The following is a 12,665-nucleotide window of genomic DNA, read 5'->3' as shown; positions in this document are numbered from 1 at the left end:
TCAGTCCTAATTCTTTGTGAAATTCCCTAGAGCGAGCATTAATGCACTACACAGAGAAGTTTCTGCACAGCATGGTATAATATAATGAGTGTTTCTTTATGCTATGCCAAATCCTGAAGGTCTTGCTTAGGCAGCCTTCTCTGTAGCTCATTAAAAATCAGGCTGCTTAAGGAATATGTGAGAAAAGAAGTGAGAGGCTATGGGTTTTTTCCTAAAAAACATCAAGGAGGGGAAGATTTTCATATCTTTAAGAATTTAATGGAAGCTGTCTCTTCATCACAGGAGACCTTCTAGCCAACTGCCTGTTATCAACTGCAAAGTAGCTAAATAGCTTTTGAGTTTCATATTATGCTGAGCAATTTGTTCATAGCAAATTAATCTACTGGGGCTATTTTATCTGGTTGAGTCAGCCATCTTTATAAATGGAATATGCTGAGCACAGCTTGCAGCTCTCCCCTTGTATGCGCATGTATTTGCGAAGTGATGTCTCCATTGGAGATCACACTTCTGCTGTGAGCTATTTTGCCACAGGACTGAACGTGTTGCAAGGCTGGTGATATTTGCTAGATCCTCTTGCTGAAAAACAAGCTTAGGCCAGAATTTATAAGGGTGAAAATCCCAATAGTGGGTTGATAAATGGATGCCTTGTAGATGATTGAGAGCTCAAGAGGGAATGCATTTTAATAAGAAACCAGGAATGATTTTCTCTCTGCCAGAATTCAAGTCAGTGGTTGCCCTTGTGCATATAAAAACTGTTTGAGAGTCTGCTAATTGCTTCTTACCTTCACTAGAGAAGGGACTATATTGTCTGAGAACACACAGAACTGGGGAATAAGGGATAATTCTAAAAACTTAGATTTGAAACCCAGGGTTTGTACACGAGTGCCGGTTTCAACTCCTGGCCTTGCCGTCCGTTCCTGGAGCTTTTCTGAGCAGACTGAGTGCCTTCCCCCCACTTCCATCACCCCTTTCTGTAGCTCAGGAAGCTGATGCTTTCTTTCCTTGCGAGGGAAGGATGTAGGACTGGCTCAGTTCACATACAGGACACTGAGGATGAGAATACCCTTTAGATGCTCTAAGGCCAAGCACTGCTGTCCTCTCCCTGGCAAAGCCCAGCAACATTGAGCCTGAAGCAGCACTGTACTAGGCACAGTTCCCATTCCCCTCCTCTCTCCCTAGTGTATCGTGTGCCCCTCAACAATTTTTTTCCACTGTCTTCTTAAAAATCAATAAAACAAAAGACTGAGGCTGAAGAAGCTCCACCTGGGGAACCTGAAGTCGAGGAAACGGCTGCTGCTGTTGCAGAAAAGGAGGCCGTCCCTGCTGAGCCTGCCAAGCCAGCAGAGCAGGCTGTGGTGAGTGACCTGTCCCGCATGCCGCCTCCCGGGCCTCATCCAAGCCACCTTTCCTCATGGTGAATGTGCCTGCTGCATTTCAGCCATCCTTTCCATCATCACCATCCGTCCACGGCTGGTTTCCCCAGCACCTGGCTGTGTCACAGCATCCCTCTCCAGCATGCATGCTCCTTTCAGCTCTAAAATGTCATTTGTCTGATGTTTGGCATTTTAGACTGAAGTTCAGCTGAGTGATTGTGGTTTCACAGATTGTTTGATTCCAGATGAACTTTAGAAGGGGAAAGAATTTATCTCATTTTTAAATGACCTTATTAGCAGTTTTCTCATTTCATTTCAAGCTGAGCTGTAAGCACTAAGCCAATGTACATCTTGTATGATCCTTGCTAGACCATGAAAATATCAGGAAAAACGTAATTGTAATATAAATGTCTACAAGGCTCATGGTTTTAGAAGCCAGCTGTGAGCTGAAGAGGAAACTGTAAGTGCCAGTTTGGAGATTTTTACATGTCAACATTCAGGAAACGGTGGGAGAAGAAATGACAGCTGTGCAAGAAGAACAAAGCAGGGCACCTGATATTACTACAAATTAAGAGGTGGTCTGAGATGGTAGGCATGGGTTTTTTCTACTGACTAGCATCCCTTTTTGTAAGAGGTATCTTAATGAATATCCTTTTTATCAAACTGAGGTTACTCTTCTACATACGACTGTCAGAAGGTCTTGGCAGTGAATGATTGTTGCGGATGGAGTAATGCACTTCACTTGTAAGAGAGAAGCAAGTTTACTTTATTGATATAAACCAGTGATTTAACGAAGTTTAACAGTAAATGGTAAATGCGCCAGTGATTTAAGAAGATTCGATGTCAAGGTACACTGGATTATGTACTACATAGAGAACAGGGTCAGACAAAACTGTCTGGGAGGCACTCGTGTCGAGTCATGAGATTCAGAAGGGGCCCCCTTGCTTTCTAAACTCCTTCTGAGAGAGAAGTCTAGATGTGACTGGATCCAATTCTAGTTCCAGACTTGACCAGTGGTTTAAGTCTAAAGGATTATCTGTGCACAAGTGATCCTTTCTATCACTTAGGTAAGATAAGTGATAGAAAGATAACTGCAAAGTTTCAGTGCTCTTATTCCCAATTCACTTACCAAGCATCTGTTGTGGCAAGGATTCTCTCAGCCTTGAGGAGTGACCTTGAGAGGTGTCCCTACTCAAGGGGAGATCCTGGTATGCAGCCTGCTGCTGTACAGGAGAGCTTGAAGGGCTCTTGGGTTTCTCACTATGGAGTAAGATAATTGACTAATAGTCATATTTGCATACCAACTGCAGATGTTAGTTTCTGCCAAATTTGGCATGAATTTGACATTGACCACTACTGTGATTAGGTGGGCAGACTACCATGGATTAGCCCTTGTGCTGTTATCAGTCTCCCCCAAATCCACTTTAAGCCAGATGCTGCCATCATGACCAGATGTGTCCATCATGACTGCCACTGGTGGTAATCACTTCAGCAGAGTTACATGAAAAGGTCAGACTGAGGAGTGGGGGAAGCACACCATCACACTGATACCCACAGGCTAAGAAAACCAGGAGGAAAAATGCATCTGTTTTTGTAGGCTGATAGTTTCCATGCTTTCCTTGAGACAATAACACATTCAAAGTCTCTAATGAGTGTTAGTTGCTGCTAGAATATGCTGAAAAATTGGACAGAAAAAGGGGTTGTTTTGTGGGTTGGTTCCTCTGCCATGGTGGAACCTGTATAGCTGTGCTTTTTGACCATCAAGTACAGTTTGGTACCCTAAGTGTTCCCAGAAGAACAAGGTTCAGCTTGCTAAACCACTCTTGGCCTTAGTTGAGTCCCTGTGTATCTTCCATCTGCTAAGTAGGGATGATGATACCCGGTTCATCATAAAATTAAGTGTTTTTCAGTAAGCATTTGATACACTGCCACATGGGAAACATTATTAAGCTGATGTAGATGCAAATCAGCTGAAGAAACTGGAAGTAGCTGGCACCTATAGATGTGGCAGCGCAGAGCACAGATGGAAGACTTATCAGGTATGCAGCTACTGTAGCGTCTCATGGATCTGTCTCTGGAGCTGATCTTGTTTAACATTTTTATTAATGGCAATGGCTCAGACACTACAAGCCTAATGGTGACATTTATCGATGTCTCCAGGGTCAGTAGTGTCATTAACGTAAGGGGATAACGTTAGGTCTGCTAGCTTTACCCACCAAGGACAGGCTGGGTGTCTACTGGCAGTGTTAGACCCATGCAAAAGCCACAGGTGATACTAAGCAAACTGTCTTCAGCAGAAAGGAGGAAGTACTAGTGTTGGCGTGCAAGGCCCCTGGAGTACAAATGTAGCTTATTAAAGACCTTCTTAAAGATGAGTTGATGAGTTTGTCTGGGTGGTTCCATCTGTCTGTACCATGGGATGAAAAAGTGGTATCCAGCACAAACGACACAAAGAGGCAGGTTGAACTTTAGCTGTAGCACCTGCCTAATTCATACTTCCCCTGCTCCCATCTTCCTAAGTGACGAAAAAAAATTGTTGTAGAAGGACAGGGGAGCAGTGCTGGGTGGGCTCTTCTGGAGGCCTTTTGGGGAAAGGGAAGATAATGCCTCTCTCTGTCCAACCCTTTCCATTCTCTGTGGACTCCTAGCAGCATTGCAGCTATGGAGGAGAGCAGTCCTGGTGTGCTCCCCAGAACTATGTTTAGGGTTTAATTCTGATTACACTTGCATGAATTTTGAGTATTTATTTCATCTTTTTTTATTTCGCTTTTGTTCGGTTCCATGGTACACACTGGAGCAAGTGAGTTTAGGATCATCCCCTTCCAGTAGCATAACCGAAGGAAGAAAGCCCCACGATCTGTGGGACCAGGCTCTCCCTGTCCTGTATGTTTTCTTTTCAGTTAGAATCATAGAATCATAGAATGGTTAGGGTTGGAAGGGACCTTCAAAGGTCATCTAGTCCAACCCCCCTGCAAGGAGCAGGGACATCCCTGACTAGGTCAGGTTGCTCAGAGCCTCATCCAGCCTGGCCTTGAACGTTTCCAGGGATGGGGCCTCCACCAGCTTTCTGGGCAACCTGTTCCAGTGTTCTATAACTCACATCGTAAAAAATTTTTTCCTAATTTCTAATCTAAATCTACCCCCCACTATTTTAAAACCATTACCTCTCGTCCTATCGCAACAGGCCCTACTAAACAGCCTTTCCCCATCTTTCTTGTAGGCCCCCTTGAGGTACTGGAAGACCGCTATCAGGTCTCCCCGGAGCCTCCTCTTCTGCAGGCTGAACAGCCCCAACTCTCTCAGCCTGTCCTCATAAGAGAGGTGCTCCAGCCCTTTTATCATCTTCGTGGCCCTCCTCTGGACCTTCTCCAACTGGTCCATGTCCTTCTTGTGCTGGGGGCTCCAGAACTGGACACAGTACTCCAGGTGGGGTCTCACCAGGGCAGAGTAGAGGGGCAGAATCACCTCCCTCGACCTGCTGGCCATGCTTCTCTTGATGCAGCCCAGGATGCAGTTGACCTTCTGGGCCGCAAGGGCACATTGCCTGCTCATGTTAAGCTTCTCATCCACCAGCACTCCCAAGTCCTTCTCCTCAGGGCTGCTCTCAATCCATTCCCCGCCCAGCCTGTATTTGTGCCTGGGATTGCCATGACCCAGGTGCAGGACCTTGCACTTGGCCTGGTTGAACTTCATGAGGCTGGCACGGGCCCACCTCTCCAGCCTGTCAAGCTCCCTCTGGATGGCATCCCTCCCTTCCAGCGTGTTGATGGCACCACACAACTTGGTGTCGTTGGCGAACTTGCTGAGGGTGCACTCTATCCCACTGTCCATGTCGCCAACAAAGATGTTGAACAGGGCCGGGCCCAGCACGGACCCCTGAGGGACGCCACTCGTGACCAGTCTTCACATGGACATTGAGCCGTTGACCACCACTCTCTGAGTGCGGCCATCCAGCCAACTCCTTATCCACCAAGTGGTCCGTCCATCAAACCCATGTCTCTCTAGTTTAGAGAGAAGGATGTCGTGCGGGACAGTGTCAAAAGCTTTGCAGAAGTCCAGGTAGATGATGACCCCTGCGGCGGTTGATGCCTCCGTGCAGACGGAGCAGCTGAGGGGGGAGGCTGCGGTGCAGACCTCGGGCTGCAGGCAGTGCCTGGACCCTACTCTCGGGGCAGGGGCAGGCGGCAGCCCTGACTGCAGAAGGTGTGCCCAGGTGGAGCAGCTCCTGCGGCAGGTGGCTGAGCTGCAGGAGGCGGTCAGGAGGCTGCGGGACATCAGGGAGGCGGAGAGGGAGCTGGATGCCTGGTTCCAGGCGCAGTCTGCACCGGAACCGCAGCACCCAGTGAACCAATCAAAACCCCCCCCCACCTACACACAACATAAGCAATCAGGGAGAAGATGCCAACCAATGGAAACCTGCAAGGATAAAACGCAACAGGAGGAAGAAGAAGCTTCCCCAGAAACCCGAGGTGCCCCTGCAGAACCGCTTTGCTGCTCTGCAGACCGAAGAAGTAAGACCCAGCACCTCGGGGGAGGCACTGGAGCCGTGCGAGGTAGCCCGACCGGCTCGCGTGATTACCAGTGCTTCCAAGAAAAAGAGGCGAGTGGTAGTAGTGGTTGACTCTCTCCTGAGGGGGACGGAGGCACCCATCTGCCGACCTGATCCACTCTCTCGGGAGGTGTGCTGTCTCCCGGGGGCTCGTGTCAGAGATGTTACCAAGAGAATACCTGGCCTCATACGGCCTACAGACTATTATCCATTACTGGTCTTTCATGTGGGGGCCAGCGACACAGCTAGCAGCAGCCTAAGAAACATCAAAAGGGATTTCAGAGCCCCGGGTTCTACAGTCAAAGACTCTGGGGCTCAAGTGGTATTCTCCTCTATCCTCCTGGTCGAAGGGCAGGGGCCTGAAAGGGCCAGGCGTATCTGGCAAGTCAACTCATGGCTCAGGGAGTGGTGTTACAGCCAGGGCTTTGGGTATCTTGACCATGGGGCATGCTTTGAGAAGCCCGGGCTGCTAGGGCCGGATGGCGTACACCTAAACGAGAATGGGAAGACTGTGCTTGGACGTAGGCTTGCCAGACTTGTCCGGAGGGCTTTAAACTAGTGTTGCTGGGGGAGGGGGAGCACAGTTCAGCCCACGGCTATCGGCATGGCGCCAGTGCCAGCACCAAGCGCCCAGAAGTCAGGGAAGGATCGCAGGTAGGTGCAAATAAACCTAATCTGCGATACCCACCTTTCTTACAGGGGACAACGAATCCTAGCACAGGAGCTGGCGGGGCTTATCGACAGATCTTTAAACTAGCTACGAAGGGGGAAGGGGACAAAACAAGGCCCTCAAGGGAAGAGCCCAGGGGAACGGTGCTCGATCTGGGGCTGAGGCAGCCGTCTCGGCTGAAGTGCATGTACACCAATGCACGCAGCATGAGTAACAAACAGGAGGAGCTGGAAGCGATTGTGCGGCAGGATAACTATGACCTGGTTGCCATTACTGAAACGTGGTGGGACCACTCCCACGACTGGAGTGCTGTGATGGAAGGCTACAAGCTCTTCAGAAGGGATAGACGAGGAAGGAAGGGTGGTGGTGTGGCCCTTTATATTAAAGACTGTTTTGACGTTGAAGAGCTTGGGGTTGGGAATGATACAGTTGAGTGTCTATGGATAAGGATAAGAGGAAAGGCCTGTAGGAGTGACATCGTGGTGGGGGTCTGTTATAGACCACCTAATCAGGATGAAGAGAAGGACGAGGCGTTCTATGGGCAGCTTGAGCGAGTCGCGCAATCGCCAGCACTCGTTCTTGTGGGAGACTTCAACTTCCCTGATATATGCTGGGAATATCATACAGCGCACAGGAAACAGTCCAAAAGGTTCCTAGAGGGTGTGGAAGATAGTTTCCTTATGCAGCTGGTACGAGAGCCTACCAGGGGTGGTGCCCTGATTGACCTACTCTTTACTAACAGAGAAGGTCTGGTGGGAGACGTGAAGGTTGGGCACTGTCTTGGGCAGAGTGACCATGAAATTGTAGAATTCTCTATTCTTGGAGATGTCAGAAGGATCACTAGCAGAACGGCTATCCTGAACTTCAAGAGGGCGGACTTTGACTTGTTCAGGACGCTTGTTGCGAGGGTCCCTTGGGAGTCGCTCCTTAAGGGTAAAGGGGTCCAGGAAGCCTGGACGCTCCTCAAGATGGAGATCTTAAAGGCACAAGAACAGGCTGTTCCTGAATGCTGTAAGGCGAGCCATAGGGGAAGAAGACCGGTGTGGATGAACCGGGAACTATTGTTGAGGCTCCGGAAGAAAAAGAGAGTCTATGTCCTCTGGAAGAAGGGACAGGCTACTTGGGGAGATTACAAAGAAGTTTCTAAGGTATGCAGGGAGGAAGTTAGGAAGGCAAAAGCTCAGCATGAACTCAGATTGGCCACTGCAGTAAAAGAGAACAAGAAATCCTTTTACAAATATATCAGTGGTAAGAGAAGAAATAAGGAGCATTTACACCCTTTACTTGATGCAGCGGGGAATGTGATCACTGAGGATAAGGAGAAGGCTGAGGTCCTCAACGCCTTCTTTACTTCTGCCTTTAATAGGCAGATCAATTATCCTCAGGGCACTTTATGCCCTAATCTGGAAGTCTGGGATGCCAGGCCGAGTACACCCCCTGTGGTACAGGTGGAGACAGTTAGAGAGCTCCTTCTCCATCTGGACTGCCACAAGTCCATGGGACCAGACGGGCTCCATCCTAGGGTGCTAAGGGAGTTGGTGGGGGTGATTGCCGAGCCGCTCTCGGCCATCTACCAGCGGTCCTGGTTATCTGGGGAGGTCCCGGAGGACTGGAGGCTTGCCGATGTGACTCCCATCTACAAGAAGGGCCGTAAGGAGGATCCGGGGAACTACAGGCCTGTCAGCCTGACCTCAGTACCTGGGAAAGTTATGGAGCAAATCATCTTGGGTGAGATCACTCGGCATATGAGTGGCATCCAGGGGATCAGGCCCAGCCAGCACGGGTTCACGAAAGGCAGGTCGTGCTTGACCAACCTCATTTCCTTTTACGACTGGGTGACCAGACTGGTGGATGAAGGAAAGGCTGTTGATGTGGTCTACCTGGACTTCAGCAAGGCCTTTGACACGGTCTCTCACAGTATTCTCCTAGGGAAACTGGCTGCCTGTGGACTGGGTAGGTATACCCTTCTTTGGATAAAGAATTGGCTAGGGGGCCGTGCCCAGCGGGTGGTGGTTAATGGAGTCAAGTCCAGCTGGCAGCCTGTTACAAGTGGTGTCCCCCAGGGGTCGGTACTTGGGCCCATCTTGTTCAATATCTTTATTGATGACCTAGACGAGGGGATTGAGTGTACCCTCAGTAAGTTTGCAGATGACACCAAGTTGGGTGGCGGTGTTGATCTGCCTGAGGGTAGGGAGGCCCTTCAGAGGGATCTGGATAGGCTGGATCACTGGGCTGAGCTGAATGGCATGAGGTTCAACAAGGCCAAGTGTCGGGTCCTGCACTTTGGCCACAATAACCCCATGCAGCGCTATAGGCTCGGAGCTGAGTGGCTGGAGGACTGTGAAGAGGAAAGGGACCTGGGGGTGTTGGTTGATGCTCAGCTGAACATGAGCCGACAGTGTGCCCAGGTGGCCAAGAGGGCCAATGGCATCCTGGCCTGCATTAGAAATAGTGTGGCCAGCAGGAGCAGGGAGGTAATCATCCCCCTGTATTCGGCCCTGGTGAGGCCGCACCTTGAGTATTGTGTTCAGTTTTGGGCCCCTCACTACAAGAAAGACATTGAAGCCCTGGAACGTGTCCAGAGAAGGGCAACAAAGCTGGTGAGGGGTCTGGAGCACAAGTCTTATGAGGAGCGGCTGAGAGAGTTGGGATTGTTTAGTCTGAAGAAGAGGAGGCTCAGGGGAGACCTCATTGCACTGTATAGCTTCCTGAAGGCAGGTTGTGATGAACAGGGGTTTGGCCTCTTCTTCCAGGTAACAAGCAGGACCCGAGGAAATGGCCACTAGTTGTACCAGAGGAGGTTTAGATTGGACTTGAGGAAAAACTTTTTCTCTCAAAGAGTGGTAAGGCACTGGAACGGCCTGCCCAGGGAGGTGGTGGAGTCTCCGTCCCTGGCAGTGTTCAAGAGGCGGCTTGATGAGAAGCTACAGGATATGGTTTAGTAGCTGTGGCAGCAATGGTAGTGGGAAGACGGTTGGACTAGATGATCTTATAGGTCCCATCCAACCATGTGATTCTATGATTCTATGTCAGTTGCTCGTCCCTTGTCCACCGATGCTGTCACCCCGTCATAAAAGGCCACCAAATTGGTCAGGCACGATCTGCCCTTGGTGAAGCCGTGTTGGCTGTCACCAACCACCTCCTTGCTCTCCATGTGCCTTAGCATGGTTTCCAGGAGAATCTGCTCCATGACCTTGCCAGGCACAGAGGTGAGGCTAACTGGCTTGTAGTTACCCGGGTCTTCTTTGTTCCCCTTTTTAAAAATTGGGGTTATGTTCCCTCTCTTCCAGTCATCGGGGACCTCACCAGACCGCCACGACTTCTCAAATACGATAGCCAGTGGCTTGGCAACTTCATCCGCCAGTTCCCTCAGGACCCGCGGATGGATCTCATCAGGACCCATGGACTTGTGCACCTTCAGTTTCCTTAGATGATCCTGAACCTGCTCTTCGAGTACAACGGGCGGTTCTTCATTCTCGCAGTCCCTGCTTGCACCTTCTGCAGCTTGGGCGGTGGGACAGGAACTCTTGTCGGTGAAGACTGAGGCAAAAAAGTCATTGAGAACCTCAGCCTTCTCCATGTCCTGGGTAACCAGGACACCAGTTCCCTTCTGGAGGGGGCCTACATTTACCCTGGACTTTCTTGTGTCCCCTACGTACCTATAAAAGCTCTTCCTGTTACATTTTATATCCCTGGCCAGATTCAGTTCTGCCAGGGCTTTGGCCTTCCTTACCTTATCCCTGGCCACTCGCGCAGCCTCTTTGTAGTCCTCCCAGGCTACCTGTCCCCACTTCCACCCTCTATAGGCTTCCTTTTTTACTTTCAGTTGATCCAGGAGCTCCTTGCTCATCCACGCCGGCCTCCTGGCCTTTTTGCCTGACTTGTTTTTCATCGGGATGCACCTCTGCTGAGTTTGGAGGAGGTGCTCCTTGAATATGGACCAACTTTCCTGGGCCCCTCTTCCCTCCAGGGCCGCCTCCCATGGCACTTGGCCCATCAGGTCCCTGAAGAGGCCGAAGTCCTCCTTCCTGAAGTCTAGGGCAGTGAGCTTGCCATGTATTTTCCTTGCTGCCCCGTGGATCTTGAACTCCACCATGTCATGGTCGCTGCAGCCAAGTCTGTCCTTCAGTTTCACATCCCCGACCAGTCCCTCCCTGTTGGTGAGCACAAGGTCGAGCATGGCACCCCTCCTTGTCGGCTCCTCTGTCGCCTGCAGGAGGAAGTTGTCATCCACGCATTCCAGGAACCTCCTGGACTGCCTGTGCCCTGCCGTGTTGTCTCTCCAACAGATGTCAGGGTGGTTGAAGTCCCCCATGAGGACCAGGGCCTGTGACCGTGAAGCTGCTCCTATCTGCCTATAGAGCACTTCGTCTGCTCTATCCTCCTGGCCAGGCGGCCTGTAACAGACCCCTACCGTGGCATCCCCTGTCCGTCCCCATCCTCTAATCTTGACCCATAAGCTCTCTGTCAGCTCCTCCTCCATCATAGCAGAGCATGTCATTTGGGAGAGCAATATAATGGTTAGATACAGAAGAGCGGTCAACTGTGTCCAAATTCTGAGTGTGCAGCTAAGTGCAGGTGCAAAGTTGGAGCATGAGGCCATTAAAAATATATGGCTCTCATACATAGGAGAGAACTGATGTAGAATAGTGTCATTCTATTGAAGTCTGCAGAAGCAGATTTTTCTGTTTATGGAACCAGGGTCTTACTTTATTCAGATGTTATTTCAGTCATCCTTTTTACTAGGCTTTCATGCCCTAAAAATGGTACAGTTCGTGCTACCATGCCTCTCTTCTCAAACCCCACCATCCACAAAATCCCAACTTACAGCTAATCAAAAAAGCAAATGCAAAATGCTCCTAGTTTGACTAGTGCATAATAGTCAATTTAGCTTTGGGAAGCCCCAAACTTTTGGAAGCAAGGGGAGCCCTCCTTACTTCCCCCTTTCCCACCAACACTGAGCTTTCAGTTAGCCTGGAAAACAGTCCTCATTTAAAAAATATGTATATGTATGTATTAAATTCTTCTGCAGAGGCCCAAAGCTGGGCTGATGCAATTCTTACTGGAGAATATTGCCAGAGTATTATTAAGAGAAAGGCAGAGGCTGGTGTGTTACTGACTATAAACTGCAGGATGGTGCTTATTTCTGAAGGCAAATTGACTTGTAAATACAGCTGATGGCAGAAATTCAGCACTTTTTAATAGTAAAAGTAGGAAAGGCATCTATCTGCCAACTTGCAGCTAGACATAAAGCTTTTATGCACAATAGAAACATTTGTGTATATCTTTTCTGTAAAAAAAAAAAAAAGTGAGACTTCTGTTAGTGCCTATGTGTGTGCATGCATGCATGCATCGCTGGAGTAACAAATAATTATATTTTGCAGTTGATATTAATTTTTTTCTATTTAAGACCCTCTACATTCTCCTCAAACTTACTATGAAATCGAGGACTCTGTGGCAGAGGCTTGTCAGCTTGAAAAAAAAAAAAAAGAATTACTACTTTTTAAAAAGGTTATATAACACTGCAATTTTAACAGGATAAAGCTGTGAGAGGTTTCTATGGTAACGCCGCTGTCAGCAGCTGCCTTGCCCTTGCATCTGGACATGTTTGGGGCTTACGGGGTGACTGCAAGCAATACTAGAAGATTAGGTTAGAAAAAACATGAGTGATATGAAGTTTGGATATAACTTAGCATCCTTTTATTAAAAAAAAAGAAACATGCAGCCATTTCAGCTGAAACTTGTACAGATTTTGGAGTGACAGTTGTGGGCATGTGAAGGCAGTTACCTGGAGCCTGAGTACTTGAGGTCTCCTAATTTCTGATTGCTAAAGCACATGGTCCAATCTACCATGCCCTCACATCGGTTTGCATAACTTGTCTTCACCCTTACAAGTCTTCTGAAATATCTGACCTGGCTGTGTTTGCAAAGCAGCCTTAAAATTCATTAGCAAAGTGGATTTCTATAACGGGCTTTGATTTGCTTTTCCTCAGTAGAGCATCTTTAGAAATAGCTTGTATCTGCAGGGAGTCCAACTTTAACAGAAAAAAAGAACTTCCAACTGTTCCAAACC

At 48.9% G+C, this 12,665-nt stretch overlaps 1 protein-coding gene across 3 annotated transcripts in view; it reads left to right on the top strand.

Annotated features, from left to right (window-relative positions):
• AMPH (amphiphysin) overlaps positions 1–12,665 on the top strand; it is a 135,169-nt gene that overhangs the window by 110,108 nt on the left and 12,396 nt on the right. For 2 of the 3 annotated variants that reach the window (XM_086741696.1, XM_086741695.1), the window contains one exon: positions 1,242–1,355. The exons of the other annotated variant lie outside the window; for it this stretch is intronic. In XM_086741696.1, coding sequence (XP_086597822.1) covers positions 1,242–1,355 — 114 coding nt within the window. The remainder of the gene's footprint in view (positions 1–1,241; positions 1,356–12,665) is intronic. 3 annotated transcript variants of the gene reach the window in all.

The sequence above is a fragment of the Chlamydotis macqueenii genome, chromosome 2 (assembly GCF_036417535.1).
Source record: "Chlamydotis macqueenii isolate bChlMac1 chromosome 2, bChlMac1.mat, whole genome shotgun sequence".
Lineage (NCBI taxonomy): Eukaryota > Metazoa > Chordata > Aves > Otidiformes > Otididae > Chlamydotis > Chlamydotis macqueenii.
This window is presented reverse-complemented; position numbering and strand designations above follow the sequence as displayed.